Source organism: Peromyscus californicus, unplaced genomic scaffold (genome assembly GCF_007827085.1).
Source record: "Peromyscus californicus insignis strain IS unplaced genomic scaffold, ASM782708v3 Scaffold_4__1_contigs__length_199733344, whole genome shotgun sequence".
NCBI classification, from domain to species: domain Eukaryota; kingdom Metazoa; phylum Chordata; class Mammalia; order Rodentia; family Cricetidae; genus Peromyscus; species Peromyscus californicus.
Window position 1 is genome coordinate 76,516,882 of NW_026294562.1, and position 22,897 is coordinate 76,539,778.

Below are 22,897 nucleotides of genomic sequence, written 5' to 3' on the forward strand. Positions count from 1 at the left end.
AAGGCGTGCCCCACCACGCCCAACTTGGTTTTTTTTTGTTTTGTTTTTTGATAGTGTGATTCTGTTAGGTTACAGGCTGCTGTGGAACTTGTATTCTCCGGCTTCAGACTCAGCCCGCTGAGTGCTGGAATTAAGCCGCCACCATACCTTTTAGGCATACTGTGACTCCCCAAAACATACTTGATTGCTTGTTTTCTTCCAGCAACTTAAATTGCTGGTTCTGTTTAGGTAGGGGCTTTCAGATAGTGGAAATGCTTTGACAGAAATGCATCATGACTTCTGGCAAGTCATACAACCCTACTGGACGGGTTTCCCCAACTCTGGTACATCATCCTCGCACTTGGGAGCCAAGGTCTAGTTTAGAGACTTAGGAACATCTTAATGGCCCGTTTTCCCGCCTTTTCCGCGCAGCTGCTGGCACCCTTGCTTTACTCCGCTCAGCCTTTATCCTGCACGCAGGCGCAGACCACAGCTTTCCTTCCTTGCGCGCCCCCTCGGAGCTTCCCCTAGCAACAAGCTCAGTCGCAGCGCGAAGGCTGGGCGGGCGCATGCGCTACAGCTCTCTCCACCGGCAGTCCTCGGACAGCGCGCTTGGGCTCCTCCCCAAGCAAGCCCAGCCTTTCTCCTCTCCTCTTCCCACCCAGGATCCGCGTGGCGGGGCGCGCGCGCACTTGGGCTCGAGGGCAGCGTCTCCTCTCGGCCGCGGCAGCTAGAGGCGAGGGGCGGGGCTGTTTCCTTTGGGGCCCCACCCCCTTTGGCCTGGCGTCCCTACCGCGCCTGCGCGCTCCCGCCCGGTCTCCATCTTGGAATTGGGAGGAAGAGGGAGAGGGAGGCCGGGACGAGAGCAGGGCTGTGGTGCGGTGAGAAGCTGAGACGAAGAGGAAAGGGAGTGAGGGCGCAGGGACGATCAGCAGCGCCTCAGCTACAGTCTTTCAGCTGTTCCGGAGAGAGAGGACGGGAAAGGGAGGAGGCCAGGGCTGGAGTGGGGGCTGTCAACTCTCGGACCCCAGCCTGAGAGGGGCCGTGCAGCCGGGCGTCCTCGGGGTGGGCCCCGTGTCGGTGGCCGAAGACCTGGGGCTCAGGCCCCTGGGTCCCAAATTTTGGGGCTTGGTTCCTCGTTTCTTAAATACCCTGGTATCGAGCCCTCATATATCAGATATCTGGGACTCGAGTCCCAACCTTTACCAACCTGGGTCTCTGTTTTATACAATTTAAAATACCTGGGATTCCGTCTCTTTCGTGCACCAGTATCCGGGGTTCATTCTCCAGGCGCCCAAATATCGGATTCATTTTTGGTCCTTGCAAATATACGGGGCTCAGACCCCACAATCGGAAATCCGGGATTCAGCAACTGTCGCCCTCGAGTTGGGGGAGGACTGGACCGCGAGGTCAGATCAGGTTGTCACCCCCTCCCCTCCAGGGGAGGCTTCCCGGGCCCGCCCCTCAGAAAGGGCGAAAGCTGAGGAAGAGGTGGCAAGGGGGGAGAGCTCCTTGCCCCTCTCCCTGCTTGTCAGAGCAACTGGAGTACCCCAGGCGGAAGCGGAGGCGCTGGGGCACCATAGTGACCCCTACCAGGTGAGATACGGGTGCATGGCATGAGTCCCTGTGGCCAGTTCCTTTCTGAGAAGCTGGGGCTGGACAAGCCCTCTCCTCAGGATGGGGAAGCCCTGCTGGGCCCATGGTCAGTTTCTGGCCAGCCTTGCCTTCTGTTGCCACCTCTTTCTCCCTTCCTCTTCCCTTCATTGTGTCTGGTTGAAGGGGGACCTCAGGTGACAGGGCCTGTCATGTCACTAAGGGTCACGCCCTAGGATGCTTAGCTAATCAAAAGGGTTTCCACCTCTAGTCTTCTGCCTTATTATGTTTGCCCTCATAGCCACCTCTTCTACATGATTTTATTATACTCTTTTCTTTCTGGACTGCTCTAGGGTGTTGATTCCCATGTAGATGGGCTTATCTTTTTATTAATTTATTTATTTTGGTTGAGACAGCCTTTCTGTAACCCTGGCAGGTCGATCAGTCCTTAAACTGGAGGCAGCCCTGCCTTAACCTCTCCACTGCTTTGGCTAGAGGTGCAAGGCACCACACTGGCTGCTTTATATTCTTTTCTGGCTTGGTCTAGTTGGAATTTTTGTCCTTTCAAAGCTGTGTGTGTGTGTGTGTGTGTGTGTGTGTGTGTGTGTGTGTGTGTGTGTACACTTGGTAATATTTTCCTCCAGCTGCATTTACCCACCTGTCTCTTGCTGTGACGGTGTAAATAATCTCATACATTTGCCAAGTGACCTACCCTTTACAAAGTACTTTAGCATACATTTTTCTCATGCCACACTCAGACCTGCTCAACCCATGGGAATTCTTTTATTATTGTCTTCCCATTTTACAGTTGAGAACATTGATGCCCAGAGAGGTTGTTCAAGGTCACCAAGTGGCAGAATCAGGATTTTAACCCAAGTCTTGTCCCTGACTTGTACCTTTTTCTTGCCATCCCATTTCTTCTGAGCCTGGGTTTGATCAGGGATCGACAGGAGACTGTATCAGGGTGAGGTGTAAAAATTAGGGTGTAATGATCTTCCTTTCAAGAAAGGTTATACTTGAGCTTTTCCTGAGAGGAAGCTCTGCTTGTGTTTCTGCTTCCTGGGTCTTTCTAATGTGGCCTTCATTTTTACCCTGATCCCAGCCTTTGGCCTGGGTTCCAGACAGAGCTCTCTCTTCTGACAAATGACGGCTGTAGTGGCTTTTCTTAGCTGTTGAGTTAGAATGAGCCCCTCTCTACTCCAGCCCCCAGGATTAAGCCTTGTGGCAACTCTAGAACCAAAGGAGGAAAAGTCATTTGTTTAGTGTCTACCAAGTGTTCTGAGTGTGAGATCTCATATAGTTTCATTCTGTAATCCATTTAACCAAAGAGAAGTATCAGGAACTTCCCTGAAGCTCTGTTGCTATACGTTGCAGATGGGATGTACTGGTAAGATAATTTAGGGACTCTTTTGAAACATGGATTTTAGAAGGTGATTATGCTTTAGCCCAGACCTTGGTAATTGCTCAAATGTTATTGTAAGGAAGGGGGCCTGTATAATGTTTTCCAATGCCTGGCCTTCTTTCATGTGGCCTGAGGTTCTGGGTTGGCAATCTTGGGCTTGTTAGCAGTGCAGAAGTCATGACGGTTCCCTTGGCAAGTTGTGAGCACCTGCCCTTGTGTGGGATGTGGATGTGGTGAAGGGGGGTTCCACTGTTGCTCCAGGAGAATCGGCCTGCCGTGAGCAGACTTGGAGTTGCTGAGGGCAATCAATCAATCAATCAATCAATCAATCTCACAAGCTATTCTGAGCCTTTCACACCCTGGGGGCCCACCAAAGACTCAGGCTCCCTCCCTGCCCTCCAGCTTCCAGTTGAGCTGAGGAGACAAAATTAACAACATGGACAGGAAACAATGCACCACAGAATATAATTATATGCTGAGATTGTTAGGTACTTATAAGTAGCTAGAACTCTGCCTTGGGAGTCCAACTCTGCTGAGGGCTCTTTGTGTCTACACTCCCCCACTAGTCCTTAAAAAGGCCTATCTTAGAGTCCCTGTGTGTTCTGGTTCTGGTACCTTTTGGCAACTTTCTCTCTGAATTTGGCTTGGAGGGCCCCACCCCCTAGGGGCCAGAATGACCTGAGTGACTTTCTCGTTGTCCCCCTGACAATGCTGTCCCGACCAGACAGGAAAAGGTCCTGTTCTGTGACCTTGGGAAAGCCCTTCTTCCTCGACCTCAGTGACTCTGTCTGGAAAATGGTGATTCTGGATGCCTGGTGGTGTCAAAGTAGCTTTGGGCAGATCATTTGACCTCTCTGAGCCTGTTTACTTATCTATAAAGGATAAAGGTGACAATATTGTTTATCCATAAGGTTGTAGGAGCCCAATGAGAGGTGACGCATGTGAGATGCTTAAATGTCCATGCTTAATGAGTGTTATTTGTGACCCACAACATTTCATGCTCAGGTATGCTGCTTAGCAGTTGACTGAATAAGTAAGACAACCCAGAACACAGGTCCTCGGAGTCAGGTGCCAGTCCCTGCTGTTCCCATTCTAGATGTCCTCCCTGCCACAGTGTCCCTATGTTTTTTGAAAATGAGTCTCCTGGTCCCTTTAGGCCAGTACCCACTTGTAACAATGGCCGGATTTCCACCACATCCGGCCTGACTGTTTCCTGTTCTCATCCAGTGTGTGAGAGCTTGAAGGAGGAGGTAGCCTCAACACCAAGGGGGACAGGAAAGTGCCTGGAAATCACTGGACTGTGAGAACTTGTGGGACAGGACATGTGGGATATGAAACTCTGGCTGGGAGGCAGAAACTTCTGCTGGAAGGGAATGGCTGTGTATAGGGAACTGGGAAATTGTTGAAGGCTGAGGGACTTGATGAGGATGCTTAGCTTCCCAGGATTGTCTTCCTGGAAATTTTAGGGACTCCAGGGACACCCCACACACACCCAGGGTAACTTTTTTTTTTAAAGCTTTGATGTTGTTAACTAATAGATAGCCCCTGCCCTTCCTCAGCTGTGCCTCCCTCTCATCAGTAAGTGAGGGGAGGAGAAGGCAGAATCTTGAGGGAGGCCCTTTAACTCCCTCAGGGCACTGTCCTTGCTCTAATGGTCCTATCTACTTTTCCCAGGCAAGGTCCCAATCTCAGGGCCCCCAGGGGCCATCATGCCAGCTGGGGGCCGGGCAGGGAGCCTGAAGGACCCTGATGTAGCTGAGCTCTTCTTCAAGGATGACCCTGAGAAGCTTTTCTCTGACCTCCGGGAAATTGGCCATGGCAGCTTTGGCGCTGTGTACTTTGTGAGTTGGGTCATAAGGAGGGTAAAGCAAGTAAGGGTGGGGTCTGTTTAGACCTGTGGGTCTCCATTCAGGCCTTGTCACCACTCCGCCACAGTAGCCCTTCCCACCTTCTCCTCCTGGCTCAGTGGCTCCTCCTCCACCCCATGCCCAAAGTAGTCTTTCCCACCTTCCGATCTGGCCCTCTAGGCCCGGGATGTCCGAAGCAGTGAAGTGGTGGCCATCAAGAAGATGTCCTACAGTGGGAAGCAGTCAAATGAGGTGAGTCAGGTTCCTTAAGATGAGGTTGTGGAGGGCAGAGGGCCTTAGTCTCAGCAGAGGTGGGTAATTCCTCTTCTCTTGACCTCCTAGAAATGGCAGGACATCATCAAGGAGGTGCGGTTCTTACAGAAGCTACGACATCCCAATACCATTCAGTACCGGGGCTGTTACCTGAGGGAGCACACAGCTTGGGTGAGTTGTCCCCCAACCGCCACAAGGTTTACTCAGATCCATCTTTCCTAGTCCAGCCTCCTAAGTGGGCAGTCTCTCCTGACCACATTAGTCCTCAGAAAAACCCATGAGCCAGGCATGGTGGCACACACCTCTAATCCCAGCACTGAGGAGACAAGCACAGGTAGAGCTCTGTGAATTTAAGGCCAGCCTGGTCTACATACTGAGTTCTGGGCCAGCTAGGGCTACACAGTGAGATCCTGTATCAAAAAGAAAAACAAACAAAAATATAAGCATTTGCGTAGGTACAGGAGAGGCTGACCCAGAGTGACCTAGACAATTAACAAGTCGCAAGGGACATGTGTTCTTTAGGAGGAGATGACTGAAGGGGACTTTAAAGGGATCTGGATGGGGCGATGGTAGGCGTCTTGGCGTCATTCTCAGGGAGGCCTTGAATCCAGAGACTCTCCTACCACCTCTTGTTCTCTCTAGCTGTCCTTCCTCTCTGTCATTACCCTTTTGGCATTGCCTGAGTGGAAGATAAACAAGAAAGTTCTGTTTTGAGTTTCTGCTCAAGGGAGCTGGGCCAGGGGTGGCCAGAATCTGCTGATCTCTAACACTTGACCCTTCCTTAGCTGGTGATGGAGTATTGCCTGGGCTCAGCTTCTGATCTTTTAGAAGGTAAGTACATCAGAAAATGGGGTAAGGAAGATAAGCAGGAAAGCTGCAGGAGGAAGTAACTTACCCCACCCCTGTGGCTGCCTCAGTTTGTTACTTTGCCTCCCTCCCGCAGTGCACAAGAAGCCCCTTCAGGAGGTGGAGATTGCAGCTGTGACCCATGGGGCGCTTCAGGGCCTGGCATATCTACACTCACACAACATGATCCACAGGTATGATGGTACCAGCTGTGGCTGAGAGTGGGGTGCATTTTATACCAGTCCTCATTTTGCTAAAGCCCCTATACATCTTTTCTGAGATGTATTTTTTATCTTTCCCCTTTGCCTGTCAGGGATGTAAAGGCTGGAAACATCTTGCTGTCTGAACCAGGCTTGGTAAAATTGGGGGACTTTGGCTCCGCATCTATCATGGCACCTGCCAACTCCTTTGTGGGCACTCCATACTGGTGAGTAGGAGAGGAGAGGTGGTAGGTGAAGAGATTCCCAAGATGTTGGAGAGAAGTGTGGGTCTGGGTTCAGTGGTTAGCATTTCTTTCCTACTGTCCTCCCAGGATGGCTCCAGAGGTGATCTTAGCCATGGATGAGGGGCAGTATGATGGCAAAGTGGATGTCTGGTCCTTGGGGATAACCTGTATTGAGTTGGGTAAGATGTCCCCTCTGCCCCCTCCGATTATTCTCCCCTCGTGTCTGTCCCTCTCCCCTCCCCTCCCATGAACCCTAGGCCTCAGAGTTCCTGTCCATTTTGACTACCCCGGAGCTTTTTTTATACAATCAATTGTCGAACCCTACCTTTTTGTTGTTTTTAGAGAGAAGGTTTTTCTGTGTAACCTGGCTGTCCTGGAACTGGCCCTGTCGATCAGACTGGTCTCAAACTCAGAGCTCCACCTCCCTTTGCCGTCTCCTGGTGTGTGCGTCACCACACTGAACCCAGGGCCTAACCCCTGCGCTCAATCCCCAACCCCTTCTTTTCTTTTTTCTCAATTCTTATACCTAAAGATTTTATAGCAGTTCTTGTTTCTTGTCCGTTACCTAGGTTTCAGATCTGTTTTAAGTGCCCGGTGTGCTAGGTTCTAGGGGTACAGTGGTAAAATTCCTGCCTTCATTAAAATTGCATTTAAGTAGGGGAGTTAGGCATGTTTTCCATCAATGGGCTAGGAGTGGAGAGGCTCTGGGAGTGGCGCAGAGCTGAACTTGACCTCGTTTAGGGGCTCAGGAGGCCCTGTGTGTAATAGAGATGTCTAAACAAACCTGCAAGACAAAGAGCTGCTAGGAAGACGCGGGGTGGAACATTCCAGACAGAAAGCAGCACTGCAGGAGTTTAGAGGTTAAGAGCAGACCTGAGGACCTGAGACTAGCTTTTGAACTACATGTTTGATGCAGAGGAGTGAATTGACAAGTCCCAAAAGCTAGGCCCAAGTGAGTTCCTGAGGCCTGGGAGCCATGTTGGTGCTCTCTCTGCCAATCTGTACTACTGAAGCAGTTGTCTAATGTGGTAGTGCTTGTAAGACCTCCAGTACAACACCAGGCATGGAGTAAATTGTCTCACTGACTGCTTCCTGCAGAGACCTTTCCTCTAGTATTCGTCCACCCCTACCCCACCCCAGGCTGACCTCACACTCAGAGGTCAGAGGTGTGCGCCACCACCAACTGGCAACCATTCTCTTCTTTATAGTCTCTGATGTACTCATGCCAGAGGGGTCTGCCTAAGCTCGGTGCAGTCATTTTACTCCCGGCTCAGAGCCCTCGCTGTCTTCCTGTTGCCTTCTAAACCAAAGCTATCTTAGACCATGCTCGAGCCTCTGCTTCCTCTTTCCTTCATTGGGCTCTGCCCATGTGGAGCTGTTAGGAGCCTGGGCCTGCTATCAGAGAGTGAGTTGTATTCTTGCCCTCTGTCTCCATATATACAGCATTTACCATCCGAGGCCGTGGCCAGACAGGTGGTCAAATGTATGGAGCAGGTCATAGAGAAGAGCTGTCTATTGTATTCCTAAATTTTGTAGGGATCTGGATGCACAGAAAAAGTTTCCAGTAGTTCTCCACTATTGGAAAGCCTGATTAGACAATCAGACTGGCAGACAATGGGGCTGGAGAGATGGCTCACTGGTTAAGAGCACTGGCTGCTCTTCCAGAGGCCCAGATTCAATTCCCAGCATCCACATGGTGGCTCACAACTGTCCTGTAACTCCAGCTCCAGAGGATCTGGCATCCTCACACAGACATACATGCAGGCAAAACACCAATGCACATAAAATAAAAACCAATTATTTTAAAAAAAGAAAGAAAAGAAATGGCAGCCAGTACTCCATGTGAGGGGATCAGTGTTGGGGGAAGGCAGGGCGAGCTGGAGGCCACCGTTACTGTGGGGACCACTGTTGCATAGTTCCCGCTCATTGTTATGTAGGAATAGAGACTCCATTTTACCATGTCTGACTTTGAGGCCAGCCTGGTCTACAGAGCTAGTTCTAGGATAGCCAGGGCTACACAGAGAAACCCTGTCTCAAAAAACATTTCTCTGAGCCACCAGGAGTTTCTGGCTCAACACTCTTAGAGCTCCCGACAGTGTTCTCTTTTCGAAACGACCTCTCCTTAGTTTCCTAGCCATTTACCTGTTCCCCTCTTACCCCAAATAACAACTTGAACTTGTGTCACTGGTTTTGTTTTGATGGTATTGGGGATCACATCTAAGTCCGGCACATGCTAAGCAAGTATCTACCACTAAGCCACATCCCCAGCTCTGTCTAATGTTACTTATTTAGTTTAGTTCATTTTAGACCAGAAAGAAGTTTCTTGAACAGAGAACATGTTTTTGTTTTTGTCTTTCCCACACTGGCAGGTTTTGTTCTCATTTGGCCCTCACGAGTACTAGTTGAACCGATGATAACTTGAGAGTGCTTCTTACGCCTTTTTGCCATTTTCTTTAATCCCTACTCTGCCCACGTGTAGCAAATAGAATGGGCATTACATTTTACTGAGAGGAAATTAAGACTCAGCAGGATCGGGAATTGCTCAAGATCAAGCAGGAAGGAATCCAGGGATATGGGATTTGAACTCAAGCTGTTTTGAGTTCCCTTCTAGTTTCTGATCATCTACCTCTTCTCACCTGCCTTCTTTGTCCTTTCTGCAGCGGAGCGGAAGCCACCACTGTTTAACATGAATGCAATGAGTGCCTTATACCACATTGCACAGAATGAGTCCCCTGCGCTCCAGTCAGGACACTGGTGAGGACTGGGCTTCTTGGGTCAAGGGGTTAGGTCATGGGGTCTAGCTGCCTGGCTCATGCCTTCTTCTGTCTCATACTTTCTGGGATGTCAGGTCTGAGTACTTCCGGAATTTTGTTGACTCCTGTCTTCAGAAAATCCCTCAAGATAGACCAACCTCAGAGGTTCTTCTGAAGGTGAGTACTCTCTGGCCTAGTGGTCTAGAACTGTAGCTTTTAGAGCCACAGAAAATTCAGATCAGTGATCTCCAATTCTTCATCCAGGAAGCTTCCTTTATGAATTTTTGACCTGGGCCCTGATGCCTCACTGCCTCAGTGTTTTGCTAAATTTTATCTGCCATACTATCTTAATTTAAGTAGTAATTTGTTTTCACATTTTTCTTAGTCAAAAATCATGGATAAACTATGATCTCCCTGAGATGTTTTTAAGTTTTCCAAACTGGGGAACCTCATTCCCTTCACAGACCCAAAGTGTACTCTAAGAAGCCCTAGTTGGGACTAACAGACTGCTAGATTGACCTCCTGGATTTTTTTTTTTTTTTTTTTTTTTTTTTTGAGACAGGGTTTCTCCTTGTAGTTTTGGTGCCTGTCCTGGATCTTCTCTATAGACCAGGCTGGCCTCGAACTCACAGAGATCCACCTGGCTCTGCCTCCCCAAGTGCTGGGATTAAAGGTGTGTGCCACTGCCGCCCAGCCGACCTCCTGGTTTTTAAAGGGTTTGAGGGCCTGAAAAGGTCTTATGATACATCCAAAAGCACTTAGCCTTTGCTAAGCAAAGCTGGATTGGCATCTCCTGAAATCCTTACCTATCAGCGATGCCTGAAGAAATGAGGCTGTCTGGGTAGTAAAGACAGTTACTGTGAGAAACAGGGATAAGATAAAGGTGAGCATCCAGCTGTGGTGGGCATGGGCCTCAGGCCAGGAGATACTGAGAGGCATGGGGTCTAGAGGGGATAGGGGAGAGCTGATAGCAGAGCTCAGGTGTTGTGTTTCCCTAGCACCGCTTTGTGCTCCGGGAGCGGCCACCCACAGTCATCATGGACCTAATCCAGAGGACCAAGGATGCTGTACGGGAACTGGACAACCTGCAATACCGGAAGATGAAGAAGATACTGTTCCAAGAAGCACCCAATGGCCCTGGTGCTGAGGCCCCAGAGGAGGAGGAGGTAACCTGGCTTTCCCTCACACCTCCCCATACTGGGCTTGGCCCTTCTTCCCCACCTGTCTTCAACTTCTTTCCTTGTGCTGCTCTATAGCCTTGTCCTTCCCTTTCCCTGCCCAACAGCTCACACCCTGTTCGCAGGAAGCAGAACCCTACATGCACCGAGCAGGGACTCTGACCAGTCTAGAGAGTAGCCACTCAGTCCCCAGCATGTCCATCAGCGCCTCCAGCCAAAGCAGCTCAGTCAATAGCCTAGCAGATGCCTCAGACAATGAGGAGGAGGAGGAAGAGGAGGAAGAGGAGGAGGAAGAGGAGGAAGAAGAAGGCCCTGAAGCCCGAGAAATGGCCATGATGCAGGAGGGGGAGCATACAGTCACTTCCCACAGCTCCATCATCCACAGACTGCCGGTATGCAACTCTTCTTGAACAGCTTAGTAGACAAGAGACCAAGCCTGAGCTGATTTGCTAAGGACTGCCTAGATCCCTGCTCTCCTCCGGTGCGACTGCTCCTCATTTCAGCCTGGATGAGTCCTTAGGTAACTCCCTTGGGTCCATTGGCACCTGAACCTTGGGCATCCCTTCCTTCTTCCCTTTTTCTAGGGCTCAGACAACCTATATGATGATCCCTACCAGCCAGAGATGACCCCAGGTCCACTCCAACCACCTGCAGCCCCTCCTACCTCCACCACCTCTTCTGCTCGCCGCCGGGCTTATTGCCGTAACCGGGACCACTTTGCTACCATCCGTACTGCCTCCCTGGTATGTGTGGCCATCGCCACTCAGCTTTTTATAGTCTTCTTTCTCTCTGTTACCTGGATACATCAGACAGAAGTCCAGAAATGACTTTCTCCCTGTGGCACATGATTTAAGTCAAGATTCTACCCTCACTTTACTACTGTCTCTGCCTGTTCCCCTCTCTCAACAGACTGTTTTAGTCACATTGCCTAATCTGGGTATTCCCAGCCTAGCAAACTGTTTTCAAGGCCTTGTTGAAATAACAGCTTGTGGAGACTTTCCCGGACTCCTCTGGTTGTTGAGGTGCTTTACCTGTCTGGACAGGCATGTCTACCCTGCTGTGGTACATGTGCAGGACTGCTGGATCTAGTGCTTCCTTCTGAGGGCAGGGATGGGGTTCAGGGATCTGCCTCGCGTCAGTGACTTATCAGGCCCACACACACATGATTAGGTCTAATCTTTCCTGCTTTTCTCTGGGAGGGAAAGGGTTGGATCCCATTTAAAAATCCAGGCTCCTATGACTTAGGGAGGCTCTTTGCCCAACACACTTGCCCAGGCACCTTTGGGTGCGGTTCTGTTCCTATAAATAGGGTCTTAAGTCTTCTAAAATCTCACTTTTCTCAATTCATGGGAAAAGTGTGTGTTTGCTTATTGAGATGGGTTCTAACAGTAGCTCAGCCTTGAACTTGTGATCCTCCTGCATGAGACTCCCAAGTCCTGGGGTTTATAGGCATGTGTTACCATGCCCAGCAAGTTCAGGCTTCTCATGAAACAGCTTTCTGATCGTGCTCTTGATAGAACTTTAAGTGACATTCCAGTTTGGGCTGTATTTGAATACCAACAATTCCCCTAGAGGCCACTGGTGTGTTTTCAAGCTTTCGCTTGTGGCTCTGGAGTTTGCTAGGAGCACTCTTAAGCTCTGATGCTGCTTTGTCATACTGTGTGGAGAGAGCTGATTTTCCTGGGCCGTGGCGACTTGGACGAGCCTAAGAGCCACGGATAGAGCAGTTGAGACCAGAGGTTGCAGCCAGAGATCTTGATCTAACATAGCAGGACTCAGACCCTAGTTTAGTTCCTAGAACATGGTAGACCCTCAGCAGTGTTTGCTGAAGGGAGGGTGCCAGCCAGCGCTCACTGGCTTGTTTTTCTGTGTGTATCACACTTGTCTATGCAGTGGTGTTGGTGGCCTGTGTCACAGAGGAGAGTTGGTGGTTTGAGAGGTTACCTTGCTGAGATTAAGTAGTAGTCATGGGCAGAGCTGGGGTCGGAGCCCAGGTGTTTCCGATTTGCACTAATGGGAGTTGTACTTACCTTTGCCCCTGAACCTGTCCTTACCACTGGTTACCAGCTCTGTCTACTAAACTAACCCACGCAGCAGCTAACCAGTCAAAGAGCTCGAGTGTGAGGAACTATCTAGTAACAAGGAGACCACGAGTCTGGGACCTCGTTCTTCACCGTATCTGTGTAAGGAGAATGGGGGCTAGGGCTGAGTCCCACTGTTTAGCCTTCTTCTGCTCTAGGTCAGCCGTCAGATCCAGGAGCATGAGCAGGACTCGGCTCTGCGGGAGCAACTGAGTGGCTACAAGCGGATGCGGCGTCAGCACCAGAAGCAGCTGCTGGCCCTGGAGTCCCGTCTGAGGGGTGAACGTGAGGAGCACAGTGGGCGGCTGCAGCGGGAACTTGAGGCACAGCGGGCTGGCTTTGGGACTGAGGCTGAGAAGCTGGCCCGGAGGCACCAGGCCATTGGTGAAAAAGAGGCCCGCGCCGCTCAGGCCGAGGAGCGGAAGTTCCAGCAGCACATCCTGGGGCAGCAGAAGAAGGAGCTGGCTGCCCTGCTGGAGGCGCAGAAGCGAACCTATAAGCTTCGGAAGGAGCAGTTGAAGGAGGTTTGGTCACATCTTCCCTGGGTGAGCCAAGGGCCATCAGGTAGGCCAGAGAATGGCAGACCCTGACCCGTTCCCCCACTGCCCTGCCAGGAGCTCCAGGAGAACCCTAGCACACCGAAGCGAGAGAAGGCCGAGTGGTTGCTGAGGCAGAAGGAGCAGCTGCAGCAGTGCCAGGCGGAAGAGGAGGCCGGGCTGCTGCGGAGGCAGCGGCAGTACTTTGAACTGCAGTGTCGCCAGTACAAGCGCAAGATGCTGCTGGCTCGACACAGCCTGGACCAGGACCTGCTTCGAGAGGTAGGCTGGCCCCCCCCTCCTCCCAGCCCGCCCTCCTCCTTCCCCCCCTTCCTCCTCCCCCTCCCCCTCCCCCCGGCCCGGGATCCAGCCCCTCCCTTCCCTCATTTGCCTCCCTAATGTCCTCTTCCTCCTCTGCTCTTCTAGTGTTTGGGTTTGGCTTCTTTTCAGCATTCTCCCTGCTCTCCTCCCTACTGGACCCTGCTAGGATATCCTTAGGTGTCCCTTCCCTAGGCCAACCAAGAGCTTACACTCCTCACCTCCCCTACTCTTGGCTGAGGAATCTTGTGCTCTTAATTCTTCAATACCAAGAAGGCTCCCTGACTGGGCCATGGGTCCTACCTCTTTTCTGACGCAGGACTTGAACAAGAAACAGACACAGAAGGACTTGGAGTGTGCTCTGCTGTTGCGGCAACATGAGGCCACCCGAGAGTTGGAGCTCCGGCAGCTCCAAGCTGTCCAGCGCACGCGTGCTGAACTCACCCGCCTCCAGCACCAGACAGAGCTGGGCAACCAGCTGGAGTACAACAAACGACGGGAGCAGGAGCTGCGGCAGAAGCATGCGGCCCAGGTTCGCCAGCAGCCCAAGAGCCTCAAAGTACGTGCAGGCCAGCTGCCCGTGGGCCTCCCTGCTACTGGGGCTCCGGGACCACTCAGCACAGGCACCCCTAGTGAAGAGCAGCCCTGCTCATCTGGCCAGGAGGCAGTCCTGGACCAAAGGATGCTGGGAGAGGAGGAGGAAGCAGTGCCAGAGAGAAGGATTTTGGGAGAGGAAGGGACCATCTTGGAGCCAGAGGAGCAGAGGATTTTGGGGGAAGAAATGGGAACCTTTAGTTCCAGCCCACAAAAACATAGGAGTCTGGTTAATGAGGAAGATTGGGATATATCTGAGGAGATGAAGGAGATTAGAGTCCCATCACCGGCATCCCAGGAGAGAAGTATTATTGGCCAGGAAGAGGCTGGGGCATGGAGTTTGTGGAAGAAAGAGGGTAGGAACCTTGTGGATGTGGAGTTCAAGCTTGACTGGGTCCAGGGTCCTGTTCTGACTCCGGTCCCCGAGGAGGAGGAGGAGGAGGAGGAGGAGGAGGAGGAGGAAGAGGAGGGAGGGGCTCCAATTGGAACCCCCAGGGATCCTGGAGATGGCTGTCCTTCCCCAGATATCCCCCCAGAGCCACCTCCATCACATCTGAGACAGTGCCCTGCTAGCCAACTCCCTGGACTCCTATCTCACGGCCTCCTGGCCGGCCTCTCCTTTGCAGTGGGGTCTTCCTCTGGCCTTCTGCCCCTCCTCCTGCTGCTGCTCCTCCCACTGCTGGCAGCCCAGGGTGGGGGCGGCCTGCAGGCAGCGCTGCTAGCCCTTGAGGTAGGACTAGTGGGCCTGGGGGCCTCCTACCTGTTCCTTTGTACAGCCCTCCACCTGCCCCCCAGCCTCTTCCTTCTCCTGGCTCAGGGCACTGCACTAGGAGCTGTCCTTAGCCTGAGCTGGCGCCGAGGCCTTATGGGTGTGCCTCTGGGCCTGGGGGCTGCCTGGCTCCTAGCTTGGCCCAGCCTGGCTCTACCTCTGGCAGCTATGGCAGCTGGGGGCAAATGGGTACGGCAGCAAGGCCCCCAGATGCGTCGAGGCATCTCTCGACTTTGGTTGCGGGTTCTGCTCCGCCTGTCACCCATGGCCTTTCGGGCCCTACAGGGATGTGGGGCCGTGGGAGACCGGGGATTGTTTGCGCTGTACCCTAAGACCAACAAGAATGGTTTTAGAAGCCGACTGCCTGTCCCTTGGCCCCGTCAGCGAAATCCTCGCACTACTCAACACCCACTAGCTCTGTTGGCAAGAGTTTGGACTCTCTGCAAGGGCTGGAACTGGCGCCTAGCACGGGCTAGCCACAGGTTAGCCTCTTGCTTACCCCCCTGGGCTATTCACACACTAGCCAGCTGGGGCCTGCTTAAAGGCGAACGGCCCAGTCGTATCCCTCGGCTGCTTCCACGCAGCCAGCGCCGTCTTGGGCTCTCTGCTTCCCGACAGCTACCACCAGGGACTGTGGCTGGGCGGAGAGCTCAGACCCGCAGGGCCCTGCCTCCCTGGAGGTAACCAGTTCCACCCTCCACCCAAATATAGGGCATTGAGCACTTTATCTCCCACGACTCAGTGAAGCTTCTCCAGTCCCCCAGTCTCTCCTCCCCTCTGACCTTTCTTCCTCAGTATGTTTCCCCAGGTCCAGTCCCAGCCCCAGAGATCTCGAGACAGGCAGCCTCCTCTACTGTGGAGTCCAGAAATGACACTCTGTGTTCCCCCAGTCCCCTAAGTTATTGCTGTTCCCCTGCTGTGTGTGTGCTCATCCTCACCCTCATCGGCTCAGGCCTGGGGCCAGGGGTGGCAGGGAGGGAAGTCATGGGGTTTTTTCCCCTCTTTGATTTTGTTTTTCTGTCTCCCTTCCAACCTGTCCCCTTCCCCCTCCACCAAAAAGAAAAAAAAGAAAAAAGAAAAGAAAAACACAAATAAAATATCTGAGCGGAACTATACCTTTGGCCCAGGCTGCCTCTGTCTGCTTTGTCCTGCCGCCTAGCCTCCCTGGTTTGCCCCGAATCTGGACCCTTGGCCCTCAGCTCCATGACCTCTTCACCACATCTCCGTTGTCTTCACACCTTTCCCTCCTCAGCCTCATCCTCTGCCTTCATAGTGTCATTGCACCATGACCACAGCCAGCTCTGGGCTGTGAGCCCGTGAGCTTCCCAGAACTTCCTGATCTCACAGTTCTCCAGTGTGAGACCCGTGCAGAGAATATGTAGGGTAAAGTCTTTTGGTTTCTTTGCCCCTTCCTTTACTGTGAACCCATTGCCGACATGATTTGGAGCTGCGTCTGTCACCTGGGGAGGCATTAGTCTACAGGGTTGGGGGCTGGGACAGCAGACCCTCTACGTCAAGGGTGGTGAGTTGGGACCAGGTAGAAGGTGCAGACTAGAGGCCTGGGATTGCTGTGGGCTTGGAGTGGGGACGAAGTATGTTGGGCTGGGCTAATATGTGGGTCTTGTCAGGGTGGCAGCTGCTCCCAGTGGAACTTCTCAGACCTTTTCTGGCCAACCCCTGCTGCCCTTCCCCTTCTGTGACCTAATTGGGGTGACCTCTTACCCACCCCTCAGCACAGTGCTTCTTCCTGCCTTCCTGAGGTGCTGGACCTAGGCCTTCCTCTGCCTGCCCTTAGTTGTATTGCCCTTTCGTCAATGTTGTGTGTTCCTCGGTCTCTCACTCAGTCTTGACATTCCTAAACATTTGATCACATGCTTCTATCCCAGGGTGATATTCTCTCCCTCCCTCTGCATGATCAGAGCTTTTGTGTACGCAGTCCTCTGTGAAGATTCTCAGCTCCCTGTCTGTGACATCCGTGCAACTCTGACGTACTCTCAGAACCTCTTGTTCTCCGCCTCCCTTGCCCATGGAGATGTTCTTGATCTCTCAACAGCTCCATCTCTCCGCGTCTGTCTGTGTACAGCTCCCCCCGCCCCCTCTGTCTAACATGTTTTCTGTTTCTCTCCCTCTCCCTGTCTCTGCTTCTGTCTCCTTCCTCCTTTTCTTCCTTCCCCTCGTTGTTCCTCTTCCTCCTCCTCCCCTGCCCCCATTTCCCCTCGATCCGTTCACTGCACAGTCAAAGGAGCTGCAGATCAAGAAGCAGTTCCAGGAAACGTGTAAGATCCAGACGCGGCAATACAAGGCTCTTCGAGCACACTTGCTGGAGACCACGCCCAAAGCTCAGCACAAGAGCCTCCTTAAGCGGCTCAAGGAGGAACAGACGCGCAAGCTGGCGATCCTGGCCGAGCAGTATGACCAGTCCATTTCAGAGATGCTCAGCTCACAGGCGGTGAGGCCTGGGGTCTGGGAGGGAGACTATGGAGGCTGGTCTTTGCTTTAAACTTTGTTGTGGCAAAGGAAGGTGGGAGGTGTGAACAGAACTTTTGGACTTAGGACACTCGGGTGTTCTTTTACTTCATAGTGGTTTTATTTCATATTCTTCTCAGTGGTCTTATTATTTCTCTTACTATTTTCCTAATGTCTTAACAAAGTCATCCTGCCTGCTCTGCCAAGAAACACCAAGGGAAATAATGGCTGTAATATTTTTTTCTGGACCTGAGTTTACTTTGTGTGAACAGGGAGCAGGGGAGCAGATTACAGTGAGTGGCTGGCTCTCAGGCCTTTTACTCAGACTTCAGGAATCTGGAAGGTTGCTCTTAGGAAAACTGTACACAGCACTGGAGTGGGCCGCTTCAAATGCACATTGAGTCCAAAGAGCTAGAGGGCCCCATTCCCACTCAGTGCCACCTCTCAGAGGTAATTTTGTAGTGATTAACTTTCGTAGTATCTGGAAAATTACATAAACATTTTAAACACAGTAGAATCAGACTTGACATAGTTTTCTGACATCCCTTTTCCACCCAGTTATTTCTTGGACATCATTCCATGTCAGTATACATATCACATCTCATTTTTATACAGTATAGAATTTTCCATGGAATGGCTGTACCATGATTTATTTAACCCATCCCTTATTGGTGGACATTTAGGTTGTTTCCAGCATTTTGCTATCACAACGCTTCCGTGAACACTTCGCGCACATGTGCAAGTATACCTGGGGGATAGATTCCTGCAAGTGTAATTGCTGTACCACAGGGTATGACCATCTTCCATTCTGGTAGAGGTTGAGACTGCCGCTCCTTGCCACCTTAGGGCCCAGGCCTACTGGGGCAGGGGAGGATGGTGGGGATAGAGGAGGAGGTCCCTAAACCCTCTCCTCCCTGTCCTCCAGCTCCGGCTTGATGAGACCCAAGAGGCAGAGTTTCAGGCCCTACGGCAGCAGCTCCAGCAGGAGCTGGAGCTCCTCAATGCTTACCAGAGCAAGATCAAGATCCGCACAGAGAGTCAGCACGAACGGGAGCTGAGGGAGCTGGAACAGAGAGTAGCACTGAGGCGGGCGCTGCTAGAACAACGGGTAAGGGGCTTGCCCCCCAAGATGGGAAAGGGAAAGAGGGGTCTCCATTCCAGGACTCTCACCCCTGTTTTGGGTGTCCCAGGTGGAAGAAGAGCTGCTGGCCCTGCAGACGGGGCGTTCTGAGCGAATCCGGAGTTTGCTTGAGCGGCAGGCCCGTGAGATTGAGGCCTTTGATGCTGAGAGCATGAGGCTGGGCTTCTCCAGCATGGCTCTAGGGGGCATTCCAGCCGAAGCTGCTGCCCAGGGCTATCCAGCTCCACCCCCAGCCCCTGCCTGGCCCTCCCGTCCAGTTCCCCGTTCAGGGGCCCACTGGAGCCATGGCCCTCCTCCACCAGGCATGCCCCCACCAGCTTGGCGTCAGCCAGCTCTGTTGGCTCCCCCGGGGCCTCCAAATTGGCTAGGGCCCCCAACACAAAGTGGAACACCCCGTGGAGGGGCTCTGCTGTTGCTAAGAAACAGCCCTCAACCCCTGAGGCGGGCGGCATCAGGGGGCAGCAGCAGTGAGAACGTGGGCCCACCTGCTGCAGTAGCAGGGCCGCTGAGCCGAAGCACCAGTGTTGCTTCCCACATCCTCAACGGCTCCTCCCACTTCTATTCCTGAAGTGTAGGGTGGTGAGCAGAGGAATAGGGCAAGGTGGGAGTGGGTGGTGCCTGAGCCTACAGGCAGTGTGCTGAAGCCTACCCAGTGGTGGCGGGACAGGATGTTGTCTCCAGCTCCCCCATCAGACCTCCACATCTCATGAGCTTCTTGGGGCTGGCCAGTGAGCCCAGGCCAGCTTGGGCATTGGTGCCCCAAGGCTGACCAGGAGCCCTGCCTCCCCACCATGGTGCCAGGGTCTCTCTCCATCACCACCTACAAAAGGTGGGAACTGTGAGTGTCAAATATTCATCTGGTCCCCTGGGGGAGGGGAAGGGTGGGTCTAGATATATTATTATATTCAGAGAACTATACAACCCTTGTGATGGGGCCATGATCTGGGGACAACAGGGTCCCCAAATCTGGATATGGCAGAGCAGGTCTGGTGCCCAAGGCAAGAAGAATGGGAGGAGGCCTTCCTCCAGAAGGACTGGGGCTCCTGAAGTCAGGACGCCTGGGTTGCACCAATCTCCTGTTGCTGTCTGACGTCCTGTGCCGTCTTGTCTTTTTTTTTTTTTTTTTTTTTTTTTAATTGGGGTCAGGGCTGGGGCGGGGGACAAGGGAAGGACCTTGGAAAGGGCTGCTGCCAAGCCTGGGAGCAGCCATGGGAGCCCCTCTCAGCCATGGGGCTGGCACAGAGCCCTAGGGCAAGCTTTTAATAAACTGTTGGTTATTCTAACAGACCCCGGGACTTCTCCCTTTCTGTGTAAGGGGTGTGTGAAGGGTTGACGAGGAGCAAGCCATAGTGTTCCTTGTATATCACTGGGTCATGTGATGAAAATCCTAGTAATTTTAGTTACTGCATGTATGATTGGGAGGTCGTCAGCTTGTTGATCCCTCAAATTCTGCTTTGCTTTGGGTTTGAAGCTTCTCAGAAAGCCTTGGTGCAAACTCCCCAGCAGCCCGTGTCTTATCTTATTGGATGCCTGCCTGGACACTGAATTCTGCAGAGGTTCGCCATGCCCGGATTGGTCAGTCAGGTCTACTATACCTACCTTTTGGAGGCTGTGGGGAAGGAAGATGAGCTGAGCTGGGGATGGGGGGTAGGGTGGGGGGGGGGGCGTGTGTTAAGCTTCACGTTGTTCAGGCCAGTTTGACTAGATAGAGAAACCACCTGGTCACACTGGAAGGAACAGTCATGTCCTCTGATACAGCCTGGTGAGGACTGGATGGCGGGCCAGGGACTGGGGCTACTGGGAATCTCTAAGAAAGAGTTAGACTACCAGCTGGTGGCAAGAGCAACTTCCTGATTTCTTGGCCCCAAAGAACAGGGCATGAGAGTTGAGGACCAGGTGCGATGAAGTAATTACAAACATTACTTTATTGACTCTAAAAACAAAACAAAAAACCAACCCCCAAAACAACCCTAGAGAACAAGAAATTGAGTACTGTGCCAACAACTTAGCTCTCTTCAAAAGCTGCTTCAGGGCCACAGGCTCTCTGTATAACAGGGCAAGGTCCACCTTGGGGCATGGAGTTCAGCTGCTCTCTCCATCACTGCTGATGATGCCCCGCATATGGGACCAGTCTGGAGGTGCTTGGCGTGGTCGCTCCTCTTCTGAGTCCAGGGTTCGGCGATAAAGCTCCCCTGGGGGGATTCCTTCCCCTGAAGGGTTCCAGGCATTACTTCTTCGTGATCGGCCTGGGAGGTGGGGAAGGAAAATTAGTTACCTGACCCCGGCCTCTTCCTTTCCTGAAGAGGAAATTCCTTACCTGAACTGCTGATGATATTGGCAACATCCAAGGAAGCCACCTCAGCTGCCTCTTCTCGCTGCTCCTTCAGGGCCCGACACTTCTCCAAGGAAGGACTGCCTGGAGAGAAGTGGCTGGTGAGCCTCTCTTCCCCAGTGCCCAGGCCCTCCAGCAGCTCTCAGGCATACCAGTCTCACCCTTCATGCCCAGCGCTTCCAGCTCAGCCCTGAGGACACTCAGACGCTCCTTGTGGGAGCGGCAGGAGCCCAGCAGCTTCTTGTAGTTTCGATGGGCACCACAAGCCCGAATATAACGCTTTAGTCTCACCACAGCTGGATGGTCTTCTGCACGACGAGACCCAGCCTAAGAAGGAATGTGCGGCTCAAGGTCCAGCCTCTTCACCAGGAGGCCACCCACCTGGCGTGCCCTCTCACCTTCTGGCTGGTGGGCTCTGGACTGGAATCTGATGAGGAGGAGGAACTTCGTGCCTTGCCTTTCTTGGAGCTCTTCTTGGAAGAGCGGTTCCTCCTCTCTTCTTTGGTGCGCTCTCCTGCCTGGCCGTCACTCTCGCCATTACAGCTGTCTGGTGTGCCTGTCTTTGTAGTTCCTTGGGCAGTCGCTAGCTCCCGTAGGCTGCTTCCCCCATCCTCACTGCTCGCGGTCTGGGGCCTGTCCTTGCTCCTTTTCCTCGGGGAGCTCCCTTCTTCCTCCCCACTGCTGTCCCCATTACTTTCCGCCCCCCGCTGCTTCTCATCCTCACTGCCTCCCGAGCCTCCCGTTTTCTGCTTGTAGCTCACCCTCTGCCCGTTGCTGCCCCTCGGTCTGGGTTCCCGGTGCCCCCTCTTCTTGGCTAGGGGCTCCTCGTCGCTGTCTTCACTTTCCCTGTGGCGTTCAGCACCCGTGCCTCCCCCTGCGGTTGCTCTCCCCTGCACGGCCTCTTCCTCACAGCTTTCACTTTCTTCCCTGACCTGCTGCTTCCTGGCTGCCACTCTGCCAGGTGCTTGCTTGTTCTTGGCCCCAGCTTGCTTTTTAGCCCTGCCCTTCTGTGCTTTTTTCACAGCATCCTCTTCCTCAGTGTTCTCTCCCTTCCAGACCTTACTTGCTCTGACAGGACCCTCCCCTTCCTCCTCACTGCTCTCCTCTAATCCCATCTTGGCAACCAGGTCTGTCTGCTGCTCTTCATCTGTGCTCTCAACGGCTTTCTTTAAAGCTCTCCTGGAACATGACTTCTTGGTTGTGCTGTTCTTGGTTGGGGGTCCTGAGCAGTCTGGACTGGGTGGTGTAGAGCTGGAGTCTGGAACATGGGGACGGGGCTGGAGTCTGGAACATGGGGACGGGGCTGGGATAGGTCCTCCTGTTCCTGACGTTTGGGATAGGGTACTTCTAGCTCTGCTCTAGTTAAGAGTGAAGGAAAGCAGGAAGCACCAGAGCTGTGGCTCCACCTGGTTCCTGACTCAGTGCTTGCCCCCATCGACTGCCTGGCAATGCAATACATGCACACTGCCTTTCGAATAAACCAACGACACAGAGAAGAAGGGGAGGAGGCACTAACCTGACTCTGAATTGAAGCGGAACCTTTTTCTCTCTGGGTCACTGCAGGGAGCAGGAGACCTCTTCACTTTGATAAAGTCTAGCTTTCCTTCCTTGGTACCAGCATCCGCCTGTGGGTGCAGCATGAGGGCAAACCGAACCAAGGTTGTGACCTGTCCCAACCCCTCAGCAACAAACCCTGTCTCGCCTGGCCCAGGCACACGTCCACACCTGCATCTTCAGCAGCTCTTCCTCTACCAGCCACTTCAACGCCTGCGTCTCCTCAGGTTCAAGGTGATCCCGGCCCACTTGGCTCAAAAATTTAAGTCGCACAATGGAGTGCGTAGCCGTGCTCCAAAGACACGTGCCAAGACAGGAGTCCCAGCCCAACCCCTGCCCTTTCCAACCCAGACTCTAACACCCTATGCACCTGAGGCCAGGGCAACCTCGGAAGAAGCTGCGCCTGAACTCGGGCATCTCACCTCCCGGCGCCATTTTGCGCCGCCGGGGACTGGTGGCTCCCGCCTTTTTTTCTTCCGGGCCGCCTTCAGTGCGCACGCGCAGTGAGGCGGCTTTGTGAGGGGCGGGGCCGTTGGGCCACCGACTTGGAGCCCTGGGACCTCGAACTTTGCCAGATCTTGCTTCCCCTAAGCAGCTGGTGGGTCTCGAGGTTTCTGCTCTTTCTTAAAACTAGTTATTAAAAGTCTCATTAGAAGCCGATTCGCCCCTGGAAATCTCTGGGTGTAACGTAATCAACTCGTCACGCTGCTCTGTAGTCAGGATCACCAAGTTAGGTCTCCGTTGTTTCGAAAGGCAGGAGGGGAAGCGTATTCTCGCCAACACACCGAAT

General features: G+C 52.9%; 2 protein-coding genes across 9 annotated transcripts; one reads left to right on the forward strand and one right to left on the reverse strand.

The window, feature by feature from the left end:
- The first annotated feature begins 642 nt into the window (after positions 1–642).
- Positions 643–19,508, forward strand: Taok2 (TAO kinase 2). 5 transcript variants are annotated; one of them, XR_008213146.1, is made up of 20 exons: positions 707–1,575; positions 4,649–4,815; positions 5,002–5,073; positions 5,164–5,265; positions 5,880–5,925; positions 6,038–6,134; positions 6,254–6,367; positions 6,473–6,564; positions 9,046–9,139; positions 9,234–9,315; positions 10,137–10,304; positions 10,424–10,708; positions 10,901–11,059; positions 12,556–12,921; positions 13,012–13,215; positions 13,571–13,810; positions 16,851–17,063; positions 17,764–17,870; positions 18,006–18,188; positions 18,271–18,386. XR_008213146.1 is itself a non-coding variant. In XM_052713791.1 (19 exons), exons 2-19 carry the CDS (start codon positions 4,684–4,686, stop codon positions 18,787–18,789), a joined length of 3,150 nt encoding a protein of 1,049 aa, XP_052569751.1. In that variant the 5' UTR covers positions 702–1,575; positions 4,649–4,683; the 3' UTR covers positions 18,790–19,508. The 5 variants fall into 5 exon arrangements, 4 of the variants coding, with proteins under 4 accessions (XP_052569748.1, XP_052569747.1, XP_052569751.1 ...); XM_052713791.1 differs by lacking the exon at positions 17,764–17,870 and having other exon boundaries at positions 702–1,575; positions 10,442–10,708; positions 18,271–19,508; XM_052713790.1 differs by lacking the exon at positions 17,764–17,870 and having other exon boundaries at positions 708–1,575; positions 18,271–19,508.
- A 615-nt stretch (positions 19,509–20,123) lies between these two features.
- On the reverse strand, positions 20,124–22,593 carry Hirip3 (HIRA interacting protein 3). 4 transcript variants are annotated; one of them, XM_052713794.1, is made up of 6 exons: positions 22,478–22,593; positions 22,070–22,178; positions 20,952–21,837; positions 20,715–20,880; positions 20,539–20,637; positions 20,124–20,467 (listed from the first exon to the last, which is right to left on the reverse strand). In XM_052713794.1, exons 3-6 carry the CDS (start codon positions 21,666–21,668, stop codon positions 20,304–20,306), a joined length of 1,146 nt encoding a protein of 381 aa, XP_052569754.1. In that variant the 5' UTR covers positions 21,669–21,837; positions 22,070–22,178; positions 22,478–22,593; the 3' UTR covers positions 20,124–20,303. The 4 variants fall into 4 exon arrangements, 3 of the variants coding, with proteins under 3 accessions (XP_052569754.1, XP_052569753.1, XP_052569752.1); XM_052713793.1 differs by having other exon boundaries at positions 20,952–21,811; positions 22,279–22,543; XM_052713792.1 differs by having other exon boundaries at positions 20,952–21,811; positions 22,070–22,544.
- Positions 22,594–22,897: the final 304 nt, after the last annotated feature.